The sequence below is a fragment of the Polyergus mexicanus genome, unplaced genomic scaffold (assembly GCF_030449975.1).
Source record: "Polyergus mexicanus isolate NDT 795.1 unplaced genomic scaffold, iyPolMexi1.0 SCAF_4, whole genome shotgun sequence".
NCBI classification, from domain to species: domain Eukaryota; kingdom Metazoa; phylum Arthropoda; class Insecta; order Hymenoptera; family Formicidae; genus Polyergus; species Polyergus mexicanus.
Window position 1 is genome coordinate 11242927 of NW_027223324.1, and position 27181 is coordinate 11270107.

Consider the following 27181-nt stretch of genomic DNA (forward strand, 5'->3'; position numbering starts at 1 on the left):
TACCGTCGATAGGTCAATGAGTCTCTCGCGAAACACCTGCGAATCATTAGCGTAGCCATTGTCTAAGTCACGCTCGTTAAATACGCGAAATTACTTCCGGAACGTCGATGGCGTACTAGCTATTATGTTTTCTATTTTCGTTCCATGAAATCGTCTCGTTCTAGAGGTACTCTATTACGAAGGGAAATAACATTTAGAATTATACATAAGGACAATTTATTTTTATGAAAACTTGATAAAGATTTTTTGTAATGGATTTATAAATCTGTGGCATCGACGCTCTGAAAAAGTTTATTCGTTTACCGTTGTTAAAATGTGACTGTATATTGGAGTGACAGGATGTGACAGTCGTTAATGCGATTATTTCAACGAGTCGCGTTGCTCTAGCTAACTTTTTCCCAAACAGGAAATTGATTTCAATATCGGCGAGTGCCAGCTGTCCTGTTGGCGATGGCAGATAGGATAATGCGCACGGTTGAATAAACATGACATATATTGCAACATTACGTGTGTTATGAAAGGAATTTTTTCAACTCTTTTTTTTTTTTACAATCTTGATGAAGAAAATTTGCAAAAGGAGGAAATAACCAAGACATATAATTCTATTTAAGTTGATATTTAAATTTTAGGAATGAAAAACTCAGGGAATAGAAAGAACTAATACAAAGATTGAAGATTTTTCTAAAATACATGATTAAACGAGTCTTCGAAGAGTTTCGAATTTATCAACAGATACATTTACAGATTTCACATTGACGTAGTATTTGCCCCGCAAATCTACCAAATTTTCTCGAAATCGGAGGGTGAAAATTTCCGAACATTTTGGTGTGAGGGATAGCATGTCGGTTCCCGAGGGTCGTCCGAGATAGACATTCACCAGCGAGAGTTAATGCATTTCTAATGTTTCTCGCGAGGGTATAAAAGTTACAGGCACTTGATCGGCTCTTCCGAGAGAGCGCCCGTTCGCGCTCATTCACGATCGTTTTACAGGATGATCAAAAATTTAGCGCCCGTTAGCGCGAAATTAACTTATTCACTTTTGTTCCTCGGAAACGCGTTTAGCCTGTAATGTTAATGGCGTAATTACAAACGGTACGCTTACCGGTGAAATCGTTGTAAATTGATATACGTTATTGCATCCTTTGACGACATTGAAAGATAAATATCTCATGGCATGAATAATTTGATTTCTTTGGCCAGCTTTCAAATAGCTGAAAACGTCGGAAACTACGTTTTTCCCGTTTAAATATAGAGTCATAATAAAGCCATTTAGAACCGACGAAAAGTATCATGTACCGAGAGAGGCTTTCCCAGTTTGCTGCTTATGTGAAATGAATGTATTTGCTATTCATAAAGTATCCTGAATACGAAATTCTTTTCTTAGTAATATTTCTTAAGTCAGAAATTTTGTAAAATGATTATACTTAACATGAGATATAATGCCTTTTACTTCTTAATAATTTATTTGCATTTATTTGCTTTTAAAATATTAGTAAAATGAAATTTTAAAAGTAATAGAGAAAATTACAATTTTTTTTTGTTAGAAGAATTAACTGCACATTGTTTTTCTTGTACAGAAAGATTCTGCATTTAGTACGCAACTTCTTTTTGGCACGTCTTTTATAGAGTTGCCGTTAATCTTTTCAGAATTGGCCAACGCTAATTCGTATGTAGGGAAGCGGGCAATTTCTTGATCGATTTCTCGTCGTAAGAGTACGCCGTGCAACCGGAAGTTCATTACCTTGGTGTACTCGCCTCCGTTGCGGACAATGCTCTCGGTACACGACCCTGGCCGATCGCCAGTTTTTGTCGTGCGTTTTTACCTTTTGGTATTAGGCCAAATTCTCGCGACGCGAGCGTCCATTTACGGTCGCTTTCACCTCGATGCATTGCAATTAAATATCGGTGGCGACTCGGAACGGAAGCGGAAGAATCTCGGATGGAAAGTTCCGAGCGAAATTTAGAGCTAGAAAATTTAGAACAGATTTTCTCGACAAATGATATCGCTCTTATAGACGTAAAATGTTTTATTAAAATTAAAAGTATATTTTTTTTTTTAAAGAAAATATAAATACGGATTATATTTACGGAAAATTTTATTATAATCTCTTACATTGTATTACATATCGGAAATATTGTCTTGCACGAGAAAAGTTTTCTTTATAAAAAGAATGTAATTGTGATTCTGGGTACAAGCAAAACATAAAGATTGCGAATGCCTTTTAAATGCCGTTTCGTTGGGCACAATTGTAATTCTTTAAGCCGGAGAAGCTTATTATATCCCTTAAGGGAAAATCTGTAAAAAGAGAGTCGAGAGAAGCGGCGTCAACGATCGATATAAAACGTAGGACAATAAAGCTCACGACGCATTTCTCACGTCCGGTTTCTGTTTTCCTCTCGGGTTTCAAGAATTGATTTTGTCTCTTTGTCAGTTCTCTTTGTCGCTTATATAACGCGAAGACTAATGACTGCCAATGAAATCCGCGTTGCACACAACTAGTCATGCATCATATTTTATTTTATTTTGATTGTTTTAAACTTATTTAAATCTTTATTTATAGACATTTATCATATACTTACTTAAAGATGTATTTATATATATTATTTTATATTTCTGCAACGTTCTCTCCATTTTCAATAAATAAAGATTAAGTGATCGTATAATCGGATAATTGTAACAAATAAAACTTGTGCGCCTGAATTTATTGTATTAAAAACAATGAATATTTTTGAACGTAATAATCCATCGGCATGTGCCACCGATGGAACGTGCCCATATTTTTATTTCGCTTACACTCCATTTCTATCTGCATATTACGTTACCGTGCTGATAACGAAATTATGCGAACAAACGATATGGCACTTGTGTCGCCGTCATATATACAGAGTTCTTCTCTTCTTTCATCAACGTGCCTAATGTCGTTATTTACGCGGTAATCACGACACAATTGCTTTTTATGCGACCGTGAATTCGCTGGGCGAATAAATCTCTTGTATTATTTCACGCGTTGACAGAGTTGCGTTTTGGGGAAAAAAAAAAAAAAATGCTTATTGACACAGTGACACGATTGCCACAGTCCCTAAAGGGTGAGAACGTTGGTAACTCTCGGCGCCCTGCCGTGCGTCGCCCTCTTTGTACCCTCGTGTATAGCAAGGGTACGAACGTCTCTTTACATACTGCACTTTCTCTCTCTTTCTTTTTTGCTTCGCGTCGACGTATCATTAAGCTGTTCACCCTCGTTTTTATTCGAATTGCTCGGAGAAGCCTCACCCTTGCTTCGGGAGTATGCACGTTATAATCGTCTGCGGCCCCCTCATGGCGAACAAAAAAATAATATCGCGCTCGACTGAGCCAAGCCAACATTTTTCTCCATCGTGTTGCATCCACGTGGCGTAGAAACCCACCTTTCTCATTTTACGCAGGGCCGATCGAGTGACAAAACTATTAGATAATTGATGTTTTTCTATGCGAAGTATAATTGTGTACAATTTTTTTTCCTATTTTAATTAATGAATTTGAATTATGATTAAATTAATTATTTAAAAACTACGATAAGATGCACCTTATTTTTCTATTCAATGTCAATATAATATGATGAAGACGATAGTTTTCATGTAAATTTATATATTAGAATATTAGAATTAAAAATAATTATATATTTAAAATAAAGAACATAACTTATTACATCATATAAAATATCTAAAATGGTGTGTTCTCGATTATTTCAGGGTGGCGAAGATGCAGAGAACGCGACGGCTGCCACGAGCAGTCCGGAGGAGAAATCAGCAGCGAGCAGTCCATCGGCGGACGAGCAGGTAGCCGCCCCGGTAGCAGCGGCCGAACCGAAGGAAGAGTCCAACACGGCATTGCCAGCAGCAGCTGCTAGCCCGGTCGACGAAAAGAAAGAAGAACCCACTCCCTCTGCCCCCACTCCCGTCCCGTCCGTCGAGGATAAGAAAGAGGAGACGGTCGAAAAAGTCGAGGCCGAGAAAAAAGTAGTCGAGGTCAGTCAGTCAGCCGGCGGTCAGTCCGTAACGGACCCGGTAGAGATCCCAGTTCGTGTCCAGCCAGTCGCGACACCGTCTATCATTGAGAGGAAAACCAGTGAGGACCCTCCCTCCCTGCTCCCGTCCAGTCCACCGCCGACTCCCATAGACCCGTCGCCCTTGCAGCAGGCTCGGCAGGCCGCAGCGAGTGCCACGGCCCTGACCGAGGCACTTAAATTGCCTGCCGTGGCTGCTGACGAGGAAGAGTCGATGCCGACATCACCGCTCGATGCGTCCTGCGACGATGTTCCCCAAGAAATCCGCGAATCCTCTGTCCCCACTATCGCGTCTCCGACATCATTTGGTTCCTCCGCCGACTTGCCCCCGACGGAAACGACTTTCGTCCTCGCGAAAGTAGAGTGCTCGCCGGTGGTAGACGCCAAGATCAAGATCGAGATCGAGACATCTCAAGATGTTGCGAAGATGGTAGGGAAGACGTTAGCTAGTACCTGCGACAATAAAGAAGTCGAGATCGAATCAAAGGTAGAGAGTATGTTGGAGAGCTCTGTTACGAAAGAGGTATCGAAGTGCCAAAAAAGTGAGGCAAATAAGGTAAAGGAAGCGTCGCCGTTACCAGAAGTGGAACGTGATACGAGGAAGCAGTTGATTGAACTGGTCGATAATAAAACCATGCAGAACGAAGATGTGGTAGAAAGCAAAACAGAATTTCCCTTTATTTCTAAAGAGATAGATCCGTTTATCAATAGCAGCGTGAGAAAAAGCGATTCTCTGGATCAGTGTCCGATAAATATCAGTAACGAGAAACTGCCAGAAGTTACGGTTTTTTCAACGGTAGAGGAAGTTTCCGATATTGTTGCTAAAGTTATGAATGAGCCTTTAGTCGTAGAATGTCAAATAAAGAGTGAGATAAATAACTGCGAAGGTGATATGAAGATAAATGAACTACCTAGCACTGATAGTAACGAAGTTGAGATTGGAACATTACCGTCGATTGAAAATGAATCAAAAGATGCATATCCGACGATAGAGCAACATTTATCATCTACAAATCTTGAGATTGAAAAAATGGAATGTCCAAGTGAAACAATGCAACACGTAGAATCAATGAAGAAATTATCGGATTCGGATCTTCCTTCAATTGACAAATGTGTGGCTGTTGAGTCAAAGATATCATCGAAAGCCATTTCTACACCCTCGAAAATCGAAAATTCACTCAAAGAAGAACCGAAGCAATCTTCAGATGCAAAAATTGAAGAACATTTGTCCGAAAGACCGATCGAATATGAACACGATTATGCGAAATACGCGCCGGAGGAAGAAAGAATTGCATCGATAACTTTACCGACTGAATTATTCATAAATTCCGAAGAAGGTCCTCTGTCAGTTTCGGAGGATATTGTAGTAGAAGCTAAGCCGGCGATGATCATTCCAGAAGATGATAGCGTGGAGGAGCTCTCCGATACCACCGAGTCCATCAAGGTGATTCTTGATACTGACGAAGAAAAAATTGAGAACGAAACAGAATCAGATACCGCATTACCTACGAAAGAGACATTGATCTCCGAAGAAGATATGTCCGCTCCGGAAGATGTCACAGGTGAACCGTTAAACGAAATTATTAACATGTCTGATAATATTATTAAAAACGAAATAAAGATAACTGATATAGAAGACACGCTACCAGCTCCACCTGAAAATTTGCAAGCCTCAACCAATCCGCAAATATACGAACTTCAAGATATTGCAAATGAAACAGAACATATCGTTAACAGAGAAGTTTCAATCGCGATATCTGCTTCAGGCATTGAGACAGAAACATTTGTAACATCTCCGTCGCAGATTGAACAAACCAAACAAGTTGAAAAATGTCTTCTTTTACCAAAAGATTGTACATCATCTGAATGCTGCTCTTTACAAGACTCGAAATATTCTCCGCAAATAGCGTTTTCAGATTTTTCGTCCGTTTCAAAGAGACACTCTCCGACACGAGTTCTTTCACCCGGACTAGAAAACATGCCCATCTCGTTGGAAGATCTTCCCCCGGCGCCGGAAGACACGGGGATGCAAAGTTTAGATTCTTTTGATTATCCTTTACCACCGGAAGAGCTCTCTTGTCCGTTATCATTGATTGTCACTCCGAACGTGTCCACAAACAAGTTACCACCAGCTCCCGTCGAGCACGCGGCTAGTCCGAGAGATCCGACAGAGACGCTCCTCACACCGCCTATAAGTCCCAACTTCCAATCCAATGCCAATATCGCATCCGGCATCGCGACAGAAACCTCCACGAGAGATTGCTCACAAATTCCCTTGTATGACGACATCAGCAATCGCGAACAACCCGCGTCACTGAGCGAACCGATGATTTTGTACAATCAGTCGGACATTGAATTGAAGCAGAGGCTGGCGGCCGAGTGCCTAGCGAAGACCGAAAGCCAGGAAGAGGCCTTGTTGTCGTGTGAATTGTCGAACACCGTCCCATCAACTGTCTCCAAGGAGCATCACCAGGTGACTAACATGCAACACAATCTCCTGGCATGAATGCGGCCGGCCAAAGTTCTTTGGCGGGTCCCTCGTTCCGCATATATCTTCGTCGTACGATCCGCACCATTACTGTTTCTGTGGTCTTATCGCCTGAAAGAAACATCGGTTCTCCTCCGATTCCCACATCTCCCTTCAATACCCGGAATCCGATCATTATTGATACATATTTTGAATCCTTAAAACTTTTTCATATCCAGCAAACTGCCAGTATCAAACAATCTCGCCTTTCTGCCCCGTTCTCTCGACGAAGGGTAACATTGAATGAGACTGACAGCGATGTGCGGGAGGTCTTGCATAATTCTCGAGTTTCGAGAACAAAATTACATTTTGCCAGTCGTTCGGGTGTGTCGATGCACGACCTAGGAGGAGCCGGCGGATCCTCAAAGAGTCTGCAAAATACGTTTTCTGTCCCGATGCATTCCCTGTTGTGTTCCAACGCCTGAGGGTCTCGTCTCGTGTGCATCCTTCGTTCTGTCGAACGTGATTAACAAGCCTTACTCTGCTGCTCGATATCCTCCGACGCTTCCACCCAGCTCTCCTCTCTACCCCATTTATTACCATCATTACCAGTTATCACCTGTGTTGTTTGCCTCTTGGTTTTCTTGACAGTATTAACATGACTTTTTTATACGATTAAAATTAATGCGCTGTAGTAGAATATTTTTTTACGGCGCGGTGAATAGCGGATCAATCGCGCCAATTAATGTAATTTCTGTAGAAGATTGTTATCCTTTTTTTTTTTCATGTCGAACGCTCTTATACTAATATAACATAGGCGCTCAAATATTAGAGGTACCTCTAGTGTGAATCTCACTGATAGACGTAAAAGCAGTTGGACTAATGACACGCGCGTGGTAGCTGACGTTTTAGATTTTAATAGATATGCTCATTAGAAGATCTCGATACTTACTGTCGTGCTGTTCTCGTAATTGCATCTGTTGTGTCTTCGTATAAGCATCTTGTACTTGCGCATGCCGAGTTTTCTTATATCTAAGGGATTCGTCAGCGGAATTTTCAATTCTTTACGCTGCCCGAAGCATGACGAAACGATTCTGCCGAGACATTTCGTCGTTACGCGTGCGTTTCAAGCGAGGAGGTAATTGCGATTGTTTGGTCATACTGTCCAGTAATGCAGGCCAAAGTCAGATATATTCTAATGCATACTTGTATAGTTACTTAAAACTATATATGCATTTTTTTATTATATACATTATTATTATTAACCATTTATATTTTTATATAAAAGAGTTCCGTTAATTTTATCCTATAAATTAAGTACATTATATATAAAAAATTTTATTTTAATCTCTATTTCTGAATAATCTCAGGATAATTTTTACTAAAGCCACAACATACGCATCTCATGATGATTCGATAGTCATTTATGTCCTGTGATTCACGAGAAGAAAAAAAGGTTTCGTCCGAGATTCTCTTCCCGAATGAGAACTGTTCGGCAGAATCGATCTTACGTCTTTTGTCCTTGTTACAGCATGCTGGGATTTGGATTTAAAGAAAGAGACAGATGGATAAAGAAAGATGTAGAAAAAGCGTTAGCGTAACGAACAGAATTATATTTTACAGAAAGCTCCGGAAGTCGAGGCGCCGGTAGAAAACAACGTCGCCCACGACGACAGTACGACGGAAAGCGCTGACGAGGCTCCTAAAGTTGCACCACCGGCTATTCCGACCGAGGCACCCGCCTCCCCGCCAACAGCGCCGGCTATCACCGAGGATGTTGCCTCGGTCACCAAGGTAATATATATATTTATATGTATATTCCCAGTCTAGCCACAGTCTGAAGATTATAATCATGTATGCTACGTCCGCGCTATTATTAGCTTGGAGTGAGTCATTGTCGATGATGCACGGATAACATCGATCGATCGTTTCGAATATATGTACGTGAAGAGATTGTTTCTTAGTTCTTTATTGTTTGTTTTATCTTGTATAGAGAATCTATTTATGCATATTTTTACGAAATGTATTAATGAAAAGATTTGACGGGATATGGAAAAAACGTGAGAATATTATACCCTAAATTATAAATCGTATTTTGTAAAAAAGATAGAAGGAAATAGAGATGGAACAATTTGAAATTTCTATCCTGAGAAAAATACATACATCAATTTTTCAAAATTTTTAATTATTATTAACAATTTTCATAATAAAAACCTAACAATATATCTTGATGGAATCTGTATGATTACTGCATGAAGACCTCTCAGCTGATCTAAACAATGACATACTTAATAAAATTGATATAATTTTTACATGATGATCGCCAAGAGATCATTTATGCTCGATGAGCTTAAATGAGGCTGAAGGTCATTATCGAGTATATTGACCGACGAAGATTAACGAGCGAAGGGGCCATCTGATTATTAATACTGCGACTGCATCTTTTTAATAATAATTAAGCAATCATTAACGCCATTAACGTTTTTTTTTTTATTTCTTTTCAAAGGCCATCGAGGAGATCGACATAAGCGATAAAGCGGTCGCGGCGGCAGTGAACGAAGCTATCGAATGCAACACGAATGTAAATGATTTTTTTTATAAGATATTCTTGTGTGCGACATCAATCTGCATTCAAATAGTCGAACCATTCATTTTTTTCTTTTTTTCTTTCTTTTCAGGAAATCATCGCTGATGCGCATCACCAAAACAACATAAACGAATAAGCGCCAATTAATCGAATTGTATTTTGGAAAGAAAAAAGTTCTTTTCTCTCGTTAAAACCAAAAAAGTATATTATATAGATATGTATATTTGGACCATTCCTACAACTAAACAGAAAATAACGTTCTTTCGTTACGAGCAGCAAAAGGGGAAAACGGGATGATGACGACGACAATGACGACGACGACCGCGATATCGTGAGAGCATATAGACTCTGTGGTAGGCCTATTATTAATTATTAAACGACGTTTGACGACAGGGCAAACGAGAATACGCGCGAAGGAATGAATCTGCAATCGTATCATTTACAAAAGGGCTTATGAGGTCATATGTATATCGCGCGAATGTTCGTTTATGGGGGAGCAGATATAGATTGTTCATGCACGGTCTCTTTCACTGATTAAACGATTACTCGTTTCATTCTTTGTGGCGCGCAGATAGAGCAAAGTTGCGTACGTATCCTTCGGATTGTATGCAATCGTTACAACGATATCGGCCCTGTTATGTAGAAATTTTTAAAGTTTCATTAATTGTTACTGAAGTCTAATGCTCGAACATCGCGCGACGGACAAGCGATAGGAGCGATTAATTAAGATCGTCGAGATGATAGGGCGAGAATTATTCGTCGCGCATTCCAGGGGAAATACTCATTGGATGACGCCCTCCCGTAATTACATAACTATTATACTCTGATGAGAGCGAGAGAGTGTGAACGAGGAAGAGAGAACGAGAGAGTGAGAGAGAGAGAAAGTCAAAATATAGAGAAAGAAATCAAGGAAGGAGCAGGCTGTGCGTGATTGATAGCGATTGTGTGAAAGGGAAAAAGAACAAAAAAAAAAGCGCGTAAAACAAGAAGGATGAGGATGCATCTTTGCCACGATGAGAACAGGAAAAGGACAAAAATATGCGAGAGGAAAATTAGAAATAGCGGAAGAAGATTATTGAGCGACACGCGATAAAGTTCGTACGAAAAAGAAAAACCCGCATCGACGACTTTGTTGACGGCACCCGATATATTGTTTCGCTCGTATTTCCTTCGCCTTCCTTAAAATTTTCCTTTTTCCGTTTACATCTGTACAATCGAAATATTTTTACGTTGTAACAAGGAACTTGCACATCTTCAACATGATTTTGATAGGCGCGTATCCTAAGGTGCTTGCGAGCACACGAGGAGCCACGTTATACACGAACACGAAAATGACATTTATACCGCGTATACGTATATACGTACCATGCAACATACGAGATAAAGTATATACAGTAAGTCGAAATGAGATGTAAGTGATATATTAATCTAGACTATAGAGAATGCGTTTGTGTAAATTCGGCGTTTGTTCGAACATGCTAACTTCTCCGTAGAGAAAGGGAGAGAAAGAGGAGGAAGCACGAAAAAAGTCTATCGTAATTTTTATGATAATCATTAAAATATCGCCTAATTACAATTTACATACGAGACATGCACAATTTACCATCCGGAAACGGTACCTTTTTCAAGTTTTCATACGATGTTTCTACGTTTCTACGTTTATACGGATCTCCAGAAGATTAAAAAAAAAAAAATAATAATAATTATTATTATCTACGAAAAGCTTTTTTTATTAAGACTGTAGTGTAGATCTTAAAGTGTTATAAACGAGAAGCGCATTATACACGTGTGACACGCTCCGATATTTGGGAATATCGCCGAGTGTAAGGAAAGGGACCGAGCGTTCACTCGTGTCCGTGATCGGCATTAATTTCTAAGCGGTTACATACATATTAACGTGTAAGGACGGGAAAGAAGTAAGATTAAAAGTTGTATAGTAAAACAATACATTCATTAAGTATATATCTGTCCGCAATGATCTTTACAACGAAAAAATTATTCATCATCTTCTTGGAGCGGCGACGACATGTTTTGGCGACGAGAGCGAACTTTTTATCGAAATTCTTCGCGAGCAACCCGAGACTGATATCTGTGCACCCACATCATTCTCTAGTGATCGTCATCACTCTGAGGCGCCGTCGAGGCAAACCTCGCTCGTTTATTTATTTTGCGCGGGAGACTACAAAATTATGAATGAGATCTTTGGATCGAAGCCGCCTCAGATGCGAAAGTACAGTCTCCCAGTATCTTCGATCAGCAGTTATAATAGTAACTAAACTATTCTACATTTATCTATAACCTATAATAAACTGTGAAACAAAGTGTATCAGCGGCGAGCATTTATTTCATCACAGAACCTTTATCCCATATGACTATTATAACATTGATACATAGGAGTTTTTATAAATCATTTTTTATTTATTTATAAAAAAGAATATCAAAATATCACACTATTACTTCTAAAGCATTTATCACTGTATCTAGTTCGTCCTTATTCAGCTCTAAATTTATGATTTGTCGAGATTCTGTATCTTCGACTATTAGGTCCAGCTGAAGAAGGAATTCCCGCAAAGAAGCCATCTTGCTCGAACCCATTATCAACTATCAAAAACATGTGATGAAGCAAATAAAGCCAAAAATAAATACGAGCAAAAAAAAATGATTGTTGATATACCTTTAATTTCCAATCTAAATCAATTACAGTTGGTAGATTCCTTTTGTAATGATTCCTCAATAAAGCATTTGTTAAATGTTCTCTGCGCACTTTTAAGCAAGTAAGAATGTTGTGTTGCACTTGCTCAGGTAATTCATGATATTCTTGCGGCATCTGAAACAATCATTTTTCCAAGAAAATTTGTTTCACAAAAGTACAAAGGAGTTTCAATATGTCCTTGTAGTTATATCAAGATTATAAAATTTGATTTGATTCTATTAATATCAGTATTCATATAAAAGCAATTTTTTAACAATTTCATACCTTTTCTTCTACCATATAAAGAGAAGCAGGATTCCGTAACAATGATGATATTAGCTTATAAATTCCTTCATATTCCGTTTTATTCCAATTCATGCTATTAATGAATTTATGATACGATGGTCCTGGACGACCACAGATTTCGTCGACGCATGCATGTAACAGCTTAATGTAAAGGAAATTATTATATAATTATTATTATATATTATCATTGATTAGACGAAAGTAAAAATATATTATTTTGTTTTACCAACTTCTTTCAAGACATTGCTTTTGTCTTCATTAAAAAGATTTATGTACAACGATTGAGCGCCTTCCATAATTGCTATTTTTTCAAGATACACTTTGTTTATTAAGATTATTTTATCACTGAGTGTTAATGTGAAAGTAGATTAGATTTTCCAAATGTAAAACACATTTCGTAAAGCTTCTAATTACATACTACTCGTGTTAACTTTCTTAATTATTTCGCGATATAAAATTCTCTCATTCAAATAGAATCTTAAATATTAAAGATACATTTAAACAAGTGATTGTAAAAACGAGATTTTGAACCGCGATTGACAACTAGAATAAACGTGGTTAGGAAAAGGAATACAATCGCGTTTGACAGTTCGTGCATTTGCGCCATCAGCTGATGCATCTTGGAAACCAAAGATGTATCCTCGGTTAAGATAATAGTAACTTTATCGACCGAGGATAAGGATTTTGAGTATGTACTTCGGTATTATGCTCGCTAGATGGCGACACCAATATCGAAAAACCGTTAATTTCTTTTTGCATCTTGTGCCGCCATTTGTATTTCTCATAGTTCTTATGAACGTTGAAGCGCGAACGTGCGTCGCGACGTCGCGAGTTCTCTCGTCAGATTTTCGTACAGAAACTTGATTCTTTGCATAAATCATAAATCTGATAGCGTAGATCGGAGGGCAAAAGATACTTTTATACGACTAGACTCGGATACAATGTTATTTACACAAAGATCACCGATCGATTCGATTTCTCATAACGAGGTGAGTGAAGCTCGCCGACAACGGACTCTTTATCTCGTCGAACTTGTAATAACGTTTTATGCAATTTGGTTTCAGATGCTACTTGAATGATCTTGTACTGTGATGTACGCTGCTTGAATGATCCTGTGCTGTGATGTACGCGATCTACATGTATTCTACTGGGTCGGTGAGAGTCGAGTAGTATTTCTTCATCCATACTTTTCACACCTTCGTTCATCTAGCACTTAAAGCCGCCATAATCAATAAAAAGGATCACATATGACTTGTATATGTATTCGAGATCTGTTTCTATATCGTTATTAGATCTCAGATTTATGATAGTTATTAAGTGAGTTTGTTTAGGTGTCTCGTTAGATAAGCGAAGATGTGTGTAATGTACGATATACATAAATCTTTCCTTCGTGATCACGAACGGACAGGATCAATCTCAATACAAAGAGAGAAGGATAAAATATGTTTATTACGATATTTGATATGCTCGCTTAATAGGTACGTATACGCGAACGAATGTTTATATGGTAAGATGATATAAAAGCATGGAAAGTTTTTGGAAAGTTCAGGGCGTGCGTTAAATGTTTCGATCGCGATTTCGATCCTGCAATGAAAGATGATACGTCGAGATAAAGACGTACGCTTCAAGTTCGGAATCCTGACGAATCGCGATCCTCCAGTAGCTTCGTCGAGAAATATGATACTTTCATTGTGAGTTCGTATCGCGCGTGTGTCCTTATATGCGGTTTTCGTTAAAACGGAAAATTTATATTTGAGAAAGATTTACGGAGATAAAATAGTGATAATTGTATAAGAATTTAATTTGATTTAAAAATCGAGAATATAAGGAGAATTAAAATATATGTTTTTTCTTTAAGAAACAAATTGGAAGAGGGGGAATAAGAGATGCGCGAAATTGCATATAATCGATATATTTTTCATATTTTCAGATTATTATATTCACGTAATAAAGAAGCGGCGGTAATTAACATTATAATAGTTATTTTTTCTCGCAAACAATCGCATAGTCCAAGCACGCATTTACGATTCAATGCACACAATCGATCTATTTTAATTCTTTGTGATTTTGCTATTTTTTTTTTTTTTTAATAACATAGAAAATACAAAGTTACAAATACACGCGCGACTGCATCGCTCGCAGCGATTATAAGAGCCTTCCTCGTATTACATTACCTGCGTAAAGACGCAAGAGAAGAGGGCACGCAGCTCTCGTCTCTCAATATGGTTTTACATTCACTATTTAAATATTAAATTAACGAACATGTCGTTATACATTAATGCTCGATTAAATACAATAAAGATATTCTATTATGTAACATAGAAAATACATGTGGATACATTAATGATCTGTTTCAATTCTGCGTGAACGTCCATGTCTGTATACGGACTTTGGTATTTTTACTCTTGATGTAATTATTTCCGTAAATACATTTCAGGCAAAGCATGATATATAGTCATGTTTAATGAAACGAATGAGAATGAAAGGGATTCGTCAAGTCCTCGCAAGATGTAACGAGTGTGAGTCTTCTCACGCAGAACGGAAACAGGATCTCAGACTAGGCTCGCGTCCGAGGTCTTCTCAGCGTAAATTATGATACTACGACACATCGTTTATCGCATAAAATTACCATTAACGTAAAAGACACGTATCGCATCCTCTTAGATCTAAATAATTTTGGCGATGCGATTTCCCCGCCGACGAAATTCCTGCTCAAAGAAGACAGTTCCTCTTTTAATCATTTCTCTTGAAAAATTATATAACTTTTTATCATCACTGGTAATTTTGCAATGTAATCACTAATTTATACATTACGTTGTATTCTTCTAAAAATCGCTTCAAAGTAATATAGAATGTTATTTTTCTATCTCAATGACAGATATGCGTAAAATCTTGGATATTTATTTTTTTATTTTTAACGCACATCGGTAAGCCGCCGCGATATCGTTACAAAATGATCCTCGTCACTCTCTTAAACGTCGGGATATTTTACTATTCCTGTGACGACTACTGATATTGAAAATCAACGATCACATTGTTACTATCGTATTCTCGTTGACGAACGATAGAAAAGAAAAAGCGACGATGATATACGCGTACGGGCCCGGATAGCGATGTACATTTATACATAATGACAGGGATACACGTACACATATACATATATAATGAGTCTCTCTTTCTCTCTCTCTCTCTCTCTTTATGATGAAGACGCACTTAAAAAAAAAAAAATACAGAAGAAAATGGCACCATCAATTTCTCGTGCGCTTCATCGCGCTATCTCATCATTGGCACGACACGAATTGTATTTTATGCAACCGTTATCCTTCCTTCTTTTGCTATCCGTACATATTAATCGCGGTTCCTCTAGCTTCTGAATCGGTGATTTAGATTCGTACGGTATGCGCTACCTGCCATTGCGTTGAAGGTGTCCCTTTTTCCTGGACATTTGCCTGGCCGTTTCATGTATTCACCGAATTCGCAATTAGGCATAGCACATTCATTGCTCTGAATGCATCTGCGATCAAAGATTAAATATATCATATATTGATCATAGTCAAAATAAAATTTTTGATTTTTCTTTCTAATTGTTTTAATCTATATATATATATATATATATATATATATATATATATATATATATATATATATAAAATAATTTTGTGTCATGTTGTGAATTTCTAAAAAAGTCTAAAAGCAGTCGATGAATTTTTATCGAGTAAAACCTTTGGGAGAACAAGATTACCAAATCAAATATTCTACATTAAATTTGCATATAAATGTTAGAGTGCAGTTAAGTTGGATTCAGGTAAAGTCACAGTGAAACTTCACCGTACGTGTATACAAACGGAGTTTTGTTTTTTAAATTCCGGTGATTAGTATGTAAGCGTCACAGTGCGGTTTTGTCGCATTTTGAAACTCGTGCATTGGAATACTTTGCGGCAAAGTGTGTCGCGAAAAATTGCTGTTTCGAAGACTATCTAAACATACTTACATTCTGTCCGCGAGAGAGAAGTATCCCTTTCCACGTCTGGTCTTTATACAATTCTGATTGCTTTCGTAGCAATTACATTGACAAGCGCCTTCCGGCGTGATCCTCGGCGTGAATTCTGACGGGCATCGGCATCTGTAATTTTTTTTTTTTTTTTTTTTTTTTTTATCGCACAGCATCGATATTATGAGCTAGCGAAGAATTTTTCTTCCTTTTCTGAATCGTTTTATTCGTGCAAAGCGTCGCGTAGAAATAAGAGAAAATTGAATCTTTCAATTTTCGTCAGAGAATTTTATTGCATTGCGTACTTATTAAAAATATATACTTTAGCGAACTTACGGTTTTCTCGATGGCGGTTTCTTCATGTTTTGTGGGGGCGACGAGGAGTGCCGATACACTCTCTGGTCTGGAAATTTCTCGTTCGTCGTGTCGTATTTGGACCTCTCCCTGCATTCGCATTCTGTGTGATTGTAGAACGATAGCTTCTCCACTACAGTGCCGCCGGCCACGTTCGCGGTCTACAATAAAATCAGAAATAAACATTACCACGGGACGCACGCTTTCATAAACGCGCGCGATATGTGCATAATCAACGTCCTAAACGATACATTATGTTCCGAGAGAGTCTGAAGAGTGCGCTTGAAGCTATCTCTTCCTATCGTTGATGGGATTCTTTATATTTCGTTATTTCGTTATTTATGCACTAATATTTATTCGCACGCCACATTGCGGAAACGTTTACACGGGAGTTTCGCCGATAAATAAATATCGCCGTGCAAAGTTAGGACTACTCGCGATATGCACAGAAGTATTGTAACTTTGTAAATAATAGTACACGGTGCACGAGAAGCCAAGGCAGCCTTATCCGTTCATTATTTATAACTACAAGATATTGCGGAGCTATCTTCTTTCGCGTAGATTTTTTAAGAGATCGAGATCTATTCTTTTCAAAAAAAAAAAAAAAAAAAAAAAAAAAAAAAAAAAAAAACCCGCTTTATGCAAATAAGTTTTTTCGCATATTTTTCATTATTATCGTATCGATTAACCGGATTGCTATTCTTAACGAATTCGTATCGATCGTAATGCAAAAGTGAGCCTTTGGACATAATAACAGTCGACCATTCTTATCGTAGTATTGGCAACGTCGTGATCTCCCTAACGAGAACAACGAGACCTGAGGCTGCATAACATTACGGCAATAGTTAAAAAATCTGAACGATCAGCTCGTACCATACATCCGACCCGATTGTAATTGGGTTCAATTAACCTGACTCACACTTTGTGCGACTCTGCTGTACAACAAACTAAGCGTTTACCGACTGACACGGATGCTGCTGGAGCGCGGGAGCTATCCGTATGGTCGGGCCGCATTTAGCCCGCCTTTAATCGGCTCTAATTGCTCTGAGTCACTACTCGTACCCGATTTCTGCTCGTGTCTGGCGCATTCCGATCGGTCGTTGTCTCAATAATTGACGTGGAATTAATGTCCGATATAAATAGACGCGCAATTACTCGATACATTATTGCATCGCTTTAACAAGCAATCTCGAGATATAAATGATAGATCGGATAAAGAATAATTAATTTCAGATTTTCGTCGAAGAGATTCTTGTCCGCTTGTGTCCGAAATATCACGCGCATTCTATTTACATACTTCATACTTTCTTACCGTTTATTACAATGCGTGAGCGCGTGAAAAATAAAAGTTTCGTGGTTAATTGAAAGTTGGTAAATCACCGGCGAGAGAAATTCTAAGACGGTGACACGCGTCGCGAATCGTAAGCGATCACATGTTGCGCTCGTAATTATACCGTTCTCGTAATTGGCAACTGGCTGATGTTCATTGTGCGTGATAGAAAGCTCGTTGTACGTGACTCACGGATTACCCCCGCGTGTATTATTACCGGCGTGTTTTAAAATCAACGGGCACGTTAGCTGTAACGGCGAAATTTCGTAACGGCAGAACGCGGAAGGAAAAGAGAAATGCGCTAAAAGTTCAATTCTTGCGAATTAATATTTGCATTAACGATTGAAAGAAAGAAATCGCAAAATAAAGAAAAAGGAATATAAGAAATTGATTTCATATCTTAGAAGCACATATTGTCGTCATATAGTCGTAAATAGTTATCTTTGAATTTCTAATCCGTATAACACGAGTATTTCGAACTTGTGTGAATTTCTTACGCGCGTGGCATTTAACAAATATCTATTTTATTACGTGAAATCTATGAGTCGTGCGTTCTCTTAGCATGGCTGTAACGCGAAAGTAACTCGTGTTAAATGGGTCGAGTACTCGATCACCAAGATCGATGATAATGAACGACACGCTACGGTACGGTGTGTCCGGTCGACAGTGTGCGTAGGCGATCAATCGCGGTTAAGATTTTATTTAGCGGATTGTGTCGCGGTCGCAAAGTGCGCTGATCACGACGTCGCTCAATTAATGCCCTTTCGCCACACGGGGCAACGATACGAAGATACGATTGCGTCTCACGTTTCTCGCGACGTTATTAAAATTGCCCAAGGGACAGAATTGCGACAGTCATTGCTCGCGATGGCTTTAAAAGCGATCGAAAAACCAACGCGATATATAATTTTACTCGTCGCGATTGATACTTTTTCCGTATATCAAAGTCCCCCGGAAAAATTTCTCTGGGACGGGACAAATCAAATTTTAACTGGGTTTAGGAATAGTTATTTTCTATTAAATGCATCGTAAGACTCTATTAAACTGGGGATACGAATCTTTATACGCGACAAATTGCGTCGAAGAATTGCGTGAGATTTCTTTTTCCCGATGATAAAGTATACGGATCTTGCTGGCTCTTTTGTAATACGAGCCGCATTCACCGGGGCATTCTCATTCTTTCTCCGAGCTCTGTCAGGTCGGTACACGAGGATTGAGATTCGCGATCGTCTCTGACGAATAACCAAGCCGAGAGATCGTGGTCATAAATTTCATGCCGCAGTGCTGTACGTAGGACGTCCTGTGGTGAACGTATTCAGAATTATGCTTAATATCACTTTTACTATTTACTATTTCAATTGCATTACAAATATTCGAGATTGTCTTATCAGCGGTTATTTTAATCGACGCACAGGCTCGATTCGCGATTACCCGATTGATTAATTCTTGTCCTTGATTTTTATTCTACTACTATGTATGTTTCTTAAAAATTTTCCCAATATATATTTTTTTTAATTATATATCAGCAAATATCACGTATTTTAATAATTATAATATTATTACAACAAAAGAGATTATTTAATTAAGATTAGAGAAGATTTTTTTTTTTAAAGACAGTAATTTATAGCCATTATTATCCAGTCATGTTTCTTGATCGACGTGTTTAGTTACGAGTTTCGTGAATTTCTTTGCGTGTTATCGGCATTGATATACGGACAAGGATAATGCACCTCCTAAGGGATGCATCAGTGGTAGCGTGGCACGAAGTTGCGTCGGTCTCGTGTTTCAAGATTTTTGTCGGAAAGCGACGTGGAACAGCATAGGTATATTTATAAGGTGCAGCTTAGGCGCTTACGACTCCACGCCCATAAAGTCAGTATTATAAAGTCAGTTTGGAGTTGTCGCCGACGGCGATTGTATACATATGCGCAAGTTTTACAGTATGAAGTAGTATTCTAGTATTTATCGTGTTGCTTAATTTTTATAAATGATACGGCGTTAACTCGAGACGATCAATCGCGACATTGACTGAAAATTACACAGATATATCGACAGCATTATATTTATTATCAATCTTGAGTAATAACGCAATTTTTAGCAGCGCTTTGCTGAAATGTTCCAATTTGCATCTCTCGATACCGTAATTTTTCGATACACAGTTACGATGATCGCGGTGCGTAATTGTAATATCGGACGTAGGAAGGAAAGAACGTTTTACGAGAGGCGTACGCGATTTCCATAATGCCGTGATGGGTGATTTGCGAGAGTTTCTTCGTCGAAGGTTTGCCGTGAGTCCGTCCCGTAGACCATGGCGAATTCCGGAATTTAATTTCCGCGAGGATTATCCCTCTCGCGGGATCGGAGCAGCTGACCGTTTGCCTCATTAACATTCGCCGTATCTCGCTCGGGGCGCTCGTTCGTGAATGAAACACAGGAACACGGCACGAAAGCGGGCGCACGCCTCTCTGGAAAGAGATCGGTGAACCGTGTCCGGGGTGATCAGTTTCTCGGATGAATATCCCGTGTTTTATCTTGACAATATTACGCTACGTTATATCGAACTTGCGCCCGCCGCGACGATTTTATAAGCGACGTCGAATTTTTCGTGAATTTATTTTATTAATTAAGAGATTTAGTTCCGAGTTGATCTTACGAAGTTTTATTTATTTCGTAGATTATATAATTCGACTATTTAATTCGCATTTCGCATTGAAAAAAATATTTATATCCTTGGATTTATCTTAGACCATTTTAGAATTTAAATCATTCCTATATATTTGATAAAAATCGGCGAATAAGATTTTTTATTTTATTCCTTTTTTTTTTTTTTTATTAATTACATGCACAAATATTAGGATACCGGAGGATGCATCCATAGGTAATTTTCTTAGACCTTTTTCAACTTTGCTTTAAAGTACGAGAGAGCAAAATAAACCGTGAATCGTCACTTATGCTATTTTCCGTGACATTTTATAGCGGACGATATTTTTCTGATATCAAGGATATTATTTTACATATTGTAAATGTTTATAGCCTTATCAAAAAGAGAATATTAGCGCGAATCCCGTTAATACTATTTGCTAATCGTTTGAAGAACGTTGCCATTGTAATAAAAGTGTCTATCGAACAGACAGCGGCAACAGACGCCACATGTCGCATGACCATCTCTTATACAAACTTATCAGGTGTCTCAAGTGTCGCGAGGGATTGTTGTATCGTAAAGAGTTCAGACTAAACAACATTGATGAATAAGATTCTCGCTCCGGTGTGAGCCTCGATACCATTCGATAAACAATATAAGACGGAAATATTAGTGTGTGTAGAAGAATTTTTATACATTTATAAATAATGTTTTTAGAGCGTCAGCATTTTACGATGATGATTTCTGGGTACTCGCTTTCGGTTAAAGTTTAATGTATGGTGCGGTGCAATTAATGGACCACGTGTTGCAGCAAGCGGTATCGAAATGCGTCAGACAGATAAAGCCCTTCCGGTCTCTCCGAAACGTAACGAATCCTCGATTAATCGACTCGTTCGGTTAGGCAAACCGACGCAGCCTCCCGGCAACGATAATTAATTCCTGGCGTCCGACGGTAATTAAGGGAAGGGTCGCTTCGTCATCGCACCCACACGGTCGGCATCAAGGCATAAAGGCGCGGGTGCGCGGGATTACAATGTGGCTTTTGTGTGCTCGCGCTTGTGTAATTAACATACAATATTCTTGGAGCAGGGAGGTCCGTTTCTCAGAGAGAGAGAGAGAGATAGGAAGAGGATCAAGATATTCAGTACTTAAGGACGGCTTGGAAATATTAATACGTTAAGTACCATTATCGCACGTGGGTTCCTTCGTAAATGTAAGCCGTTAAAGAAACAGTTGTACGAGTTACGTTATCCTTCTTAATTAGTTGATGGTAGCGATATATTCGAAAATATATTATATTTCGCATTTCTGAAAGGATGTATATATATATAAAAACCGAGTTTAATCTCCGAATCGAGTTTCAGTAGCTGCAGTAGTTTATTAAAAGGGATGTTGCGCTTTGTTAGCGTAATTTACTAACGGAACGAAACTGTAGATAAACGCGGAATGCAAATCGCACGCTGGTCTACGATTGCTGCTTTCATGAAAGCAGATAAGAGACGAAAGATACGGTGTATCCAATGTCTGTCAGGCAGTCTCGATCTTTGATACATGGTGTCTTTGAACGATATCATCTTACGTTGAGGCTCGTTCGTACTTATCAGCATCTTTCTTCGTCTCCGTCTTTACTCTTGATGCTCAGAGCTAGAAACTTGCTATGGATTTACATGTACGTTTTATCTCGCATCGCGTCGTCTTATTGAGAGACTTTTTCCGATACTTCAAACGTATTAGCGATGGAAAAATATTAAAAAGATTATTTATTCCTTTCTCTTTCTCTTTTTCTCTGACATAACTTTTTCTATTCATATCTTTTGTCGCGAGAAATATTCGATATATTTGAGTACGACTTGGATTCGCGTGCATCGGATTTTCATGGGCACGCGCGCAGAAAGTGTTAAGGCCGATTTGCATGTGATTATTGATGGGCGTTCCTACATCGACGATCGAGATCTTTATCGCCTTACTGTAACGTAAGTCCCTATCGGCGTGGAGATTACACGGGAATTAGCTATGGCGTCTATCGAAACTAGACCGCGCATCGTTTCCTAATTACGCGGATGGAAAATCGAGTTTGCACGCTATCGAGAGCGTATTTGTATAAGCGAGGTCCGGCCTTGCTCGATAAACCGATATCATTTAGTTACTTTAGATAAGAAAATCAAGTTTGTTTTGTATCGCACTGTAAATTCACTCAACGGCAGAGAGAAAGTTTGATGCGATTATAATTAATTGTAATTGCATTCTGCGAAGGAGCTTTTTTTTTTTTTTTTTTCCCCAGAAATTTATCGCTCATTTCTCTTGCCCCGAACGTTTTTTTCAGTGACTTTAGATGCGCGACTATATAACCCCGGGTAATTTCGGTTGTTCCGCCGATAAAGCCGTCGTAAATCAACGTGCGTTTGGGTCAGCGCGGTTCGCGTTCAACCTGTTTTGAACCAGATCCGAATCGCCGCCGGCAAAACTACGGGGTTACGGTGGCAGTTAAATGACTCTGTCAATGTGAACAGGTTGTCCCCTCGCGCCGTTAAGTACAGGTTTCTATCGAGTTCCGTGACTTCTAATCATTTGATAAACGTCATCAAACCGCGCCATCGATCTTATCGGTATCCCAAGTATTTTGCAACTTTGTAGGATCGAATATTATTTTTTTCCTCTCGGAGAAGCGTTCCGTCGTTAAAATTTATTATTAGTTTTAATCTTTATTTTTTTACACGATAAATGTACGGAAGGATGTATTTCTTCATTTGCAGTGAGTCTTTTAAAGCATCGATAAAATACATGAATGCGATAATGCCGCCGAACATCGAATCGACCTAACATCGTCGATCGCTTAGATAACTTTTCCTCGATAATACGTTCGTATATACACGAAACAACGACCTCAACTACAAGGATACCTTGAATATTGATTAACGATATCTATCTACCGTGTCTCCCGTTGGATAACGATCGGTCCGAGTCACGTTGCTTCTATAATTCCGCGGCGTGTATTAATTAACGTATACGGATGACCGGTTCGCTCGTGTATTGCCAGTGGCATACGTTCTGTCGACACGTTAAGTAAACGTATATATATCTCGATAGCCTTCAAAAAACTTTTATATAATTTGACATAGCAGGGAAGAGAAGAGAAATATAAAAGATGAAAAGAGAAAGCGTATAAGGATCTCCCATCACGATTTATCTGAAGAATATATATAATTTCAAGTATTTTTCTATAAAAACTAAGTAAGACGAGCAAATATTTAAGAAGCGTATTGTTAAAGTAAAAGAAAAATAAAAAATTAGACTTTGGATCCTATTAGATTTATATTATTGTAGAATTTATATTATCGCAAATTGATTAAAATTTATCTTATAAAATTGCGCAGAATGGATTCTTACGATCGCGTAGATAATACAAAATTTCATTGATCGTTTGCTTAATTAGCATCGATGCCGATTAATTTATCCGCATTGCGCGAACGCGCACAGCTGCAGATTCTCGCAAAACTTCCCGTCGTTGATGCATCGGAACCGCGCGTGCAACGGGAGGAAGTTAAGCGCGGGAGCATTTCGCCCTTTTTGTTCGTGCCCGTGGAATGCACGGCCAGACGTGCATGATGCAGCGGCGATGCGATGCGATGCGATGCGATGCGATGCGATGCGATGCGCACGTGTAACGCCAGCCAGCCGGCCGTTCGATAAGAAGCGTATAGAAATTAACGGCGACTCGCGTTTCACTCGCTCGAGAGAACTCGCTGACTCGTCCTCGGAATCTTGGCTTCGATTTTACCGAGGCTTCGTAAAATTCGTAGTCGATCGACGTAAAGCGTGACTGCCAATTGAATCATGGAAATGCGAAGATCTTCTCTTTCTTTGTCTTCGGCGAGAGATGAAAGAAGCAGATTATCGCGGACATGTATCGATAGCATTCAATTATCAATCTTGCATATCGCAGATCATTCTACACCGATTGTAATAATAATGTCAAGCTAAATTATGTGATATATTTGTCCTAAGGAGGGAGGAGAGGGTTTTTCATCCAATTCATTCGAGTTTATATTGAATCGCGTACGCTTTGAGCTAAGAAAGAATGCAACGGAGAAAATGGAGCGAAACGAAAGCGTGTAATAGGTACCTCCGGTGAATCGCAAGTGTCGCAATTACGTTTTACAATTCCGATCTCGATCACCAACTTGTCCCCGAAATCGATAATGCCGACGCGAGGGGTGTATCAAAATTTAAAAGTCAATCGATGTTGTCGGCGGCGGAACCAGTTCTTGTGTCGATCGCGGATAGGATTCATGAAGATTGAAAGCGGAGAAACGACGAGATTGAGGAGGAGAAAAGGGAATCGGTGAAAAAACAACCTCCGATCGATGGTGTCCTCTTAGTGAATGGATGGAATAATCGGAGCTGCGCGTAGCATGATCGTCCAGGGACGAGGGTCAACGAGATGAGAGATTAAACTCGAAGAAGGAAGTCGTTTGAGCATCGTTCCCCGACATAGTCGCATAATTTATACATCGGTAGCTCGTCGTGATTTACGGGCGATTTAGCGTGTTCTCTTAGGGATAGTAGGATGTTTCAAATGTCATACAGAGATATCACGTAGAATTACTTTCGATGTCAGAGTGTCTCATCCGTGAGTCAAAGCGGCGGGAGTATAAGCGCCGATGTGTAAATTTCGGTCGACACCGCACAAAGTGCATCGCATAGCGAGGATCGTGCTTTCATTCGTCAAAATATAATCCATGGTTGTTTGACAGATCTTTAACTCGACTTAAATTTTCAATTTATCGTCGCTCCCACAAGAATTATCTCACTAATTTTAGCCATTATGTCTTATCTTTGCGGTGTTGGAGAAATACCTCAATTTTTTAAGAATGATACATTATTACAGCTAAATTATAATTGTTTTTATATTTCTCCTTTTTAGTTAGCTCTTTTAGCTCCCCTTGTCTTTTTTATTCTCAAAAAAATTTTATTTAATCCGGTCAATTCGATATTCCATCAATGTAGTTTCTTTTTTTTTTTTTTCCCAGTATTATTTTTTACCGAAGTAGGTATACGCTTGCACGGAGGCCGCGCATTAACTTTCGACGGATTAGTAGTTACAGGCGGGTTTTAAAGTAGCCGGAATCGGGTGCTGCCGTGTATCATCGATAAATCTACCTTAATACCAGCGGATGAAGTCAGCTTAATATCACGGATCCACCTTCGAGAATTACGGTGGAAAGTTTACGAGTGCGCGCCCGCGGGTTACAGGTGGTGCTGCTGGTTTACAGGTGAAACTCCGCGCGAGATCGAGTCCGATCGATCCGAATGCGATGGATTGATCATCGCGCGAAACGAAAAAAATCATTTTACGGACATTCACGTTATACTCCGTAGCTATTATTTTCTCCCACGACGGGTATTTTATGTTTCGATTTAAGCGTGCCGTTGGCGGCGGTTTACTCGGAAACGGATTCGATCTCTCTATTATCCGCGCGGTGGGACTTTTGCGCGAATTTATGCGACTGAATAGCGATACCCGACGGCAATATACGTTTCTGCGAACGCGAGATAATTGGATTTCCCCCCCCCCCCTCTTTCCACCCGATATGTTTCATTTGTGACGCGGGTTTGACGCCCGTCTAATTACAAATGGTTCTATTAAGCGAGCGCATTTTAAGAGCTATACGTCTACATTACACACGGTATAATTGATCTCAACTCCAGACAGATAATGGTTATTAATCGCGTGACTTATTAATTTCGTCTGAGGCGATTTAAACGATCGCGTTCAAAATAGCTCGAGTTTTTAATATTTTCGATAATGCATTGTATTTTTGTTCGAATGTAATAAAGAAAATTTAACGGGAAAATTCTGTGACGCGAGAATAATATCATTGATATAAGAAATTTAACCGCGTTTCGAGCTGAATTATATAAGTGTATCTAAGTTTTTAATTCGGCAAAAATTATTGTTTGCCATAAAACATTTTGTGAATTTAAAGTGGAGCGAAATTCGAGATTTGACTTAATTTGGAGTTGAATTCGAGTTATTATTATAATTGTCTTTTCTCTCGTAAATCGCGTAATGACATTGTAATTAAAGATCGAAAAGTCCAGAAAAAGGCAGTCACGAAGTTGCAAGATTATTTTCTGTCTTTCAAAGCTTGCGAGCGGATAAATTCAGGTTAATTTCAGGAATTATCGTTGAATAGCTGTCACTTTAAGAAATAAATTGTTGCAAGCAAAAAAAAAGATTCAATTTATAATGGTCCATAATTAAGAAAGGGTACTAAAACGAGATGTGCGAAGATTGCAAACAAGAGTTACATGGATAAAAATGAAATGTCTCTCTGTCAGCGAAAGGTCAAAAGCAAAGTTAATTGATTAAAAATATGGCAATCGATAATCTGCCATAAGTCCCGTAACGGAAACGACGCGATCGTCTTTCGCCCGTAGATTTTCTCGACATGATGCACCGTGATAAAAACGAGGTAGAACGAGATCTGTCAGTGCGAAATGGCCGTGCAAACCATCAAGGGGGAGGGGGGGGGGGTTATCTAATTACAGGGTCCTGTTTCCTACAGTAATTAATCGGTACAATCCGAAAGATTTATGTCGGATTGAAAATCGAGCCTCCGCATTCGCTCGCTCAGCGAGGGCAATATTTATTTTTCGCGATCTCGAATGCCGCTATATGAGTCGTTGCTTTTCTTTTACGTGAAATAAAATCACATTTACTATTTATCAATAATATTTATAATTTTGTAGATTTGTAAGATTAGAAT

At 38.9% G+C, this 27181-nt stretch overlaps 3 protein-coding genes across 3 annotated transcripts in view; 1 reads left to right on the forward strand and 2 right to left on the reverse strand.

Annotated features, from left to right (window-relative positions):
• Positions 1-11423, forward strand: part of LOC138932720 (A-kinase anchor protein 200) — a 49729-nt gene extending 38306 nt beyond the window's left edge. The window contains exons 5-8 of the mRNA XM_070294834.1: positions 3730-6516; positions 8134-8304; positions 9017-9091; positions 9189-11423. Coding sequence (XP_070150935.1) covers positions 3730-6516; positions 8134-8304; positions 9017-9091; positions 9189-9233 — 3078 coding nt within the window. The 3' untranslated portion in view covers positions 9234-11423. The remainder of the gene's footprint in view (positions 1-3729; positions 6517-8133; positions 8305-9016; positions 9092-9188) is intronic.
• Positions 11424-11432: 9 nt separating this feature from the next.
• On the reverse strand, positions 11433-12710 carry LOC138932719 (COMM domain-containing protein 8). Its single transcript, XM_070294833.1, has 4 exons — positions 12326-12710; positions 12075-12236; positions 11772-11924; positions 11433-11698 (listed from the first exon to the last, which is right to left on the reverse strand). Exons 1-4 carry the CDS (start codon positions 12389-12391, stop codon positions 11543-11545), a joined length of 537 nt encoding a protein of 178 aa, XP_070150934.1. The 5' UTR covers positions 12392-12710; the 3' UTR covers positions 11433-11542.
• Positions 12711-14003: 1293 nt separating this feature from the next.
• Positions 14004-27181, reverse strand: part of LOC138932171 (probable elastin-binding protein EbpS) — a 76927-nt gene continuing 63749 nt past the window's right edge. Inside the window, exons 4-6 of the mRNA XM_070293747.1 lie at positions 16423-16601; positions 16087-16218; positions 14004-15609 (exon numbers count right to left, since the gene is read on the reverse strand). Of these exons, the coding sequence (XP_070149848.1) occupies positions 15459-15609; positions 16087-16218; positions 16423-16601 (462 nt within the window). The 3' untranslated portion in view covers positions 14004-15458. The remainder of the gene's footprint in view (positions 15610-16086; positions 16219-16422; positions 16602-27181) is intronic.

Coding starts and splice junctions, on each gene's coding strand:
- LOC138932719 (XM_070294833.1), bottom strand. CDS start 12,391: ATGGAAGGCGCTCAATCGTTGTACATAAATCTTTTTAATGAAGACAAA. Junction 12,237..12,325: donor AAAGCAATGTCTTGAAAGAA/GTTGGTAAAACA, acceptor CTTTACATTAAG/CTGTTACATGCATGCGTCGA. Junction 11,699..11,771: donor ATTTAGATTGGAAATTAAAG/GTATATCAACAA, acceptor TGTTTTTGATAG/TTGATAATGGGTTCGAGCAA.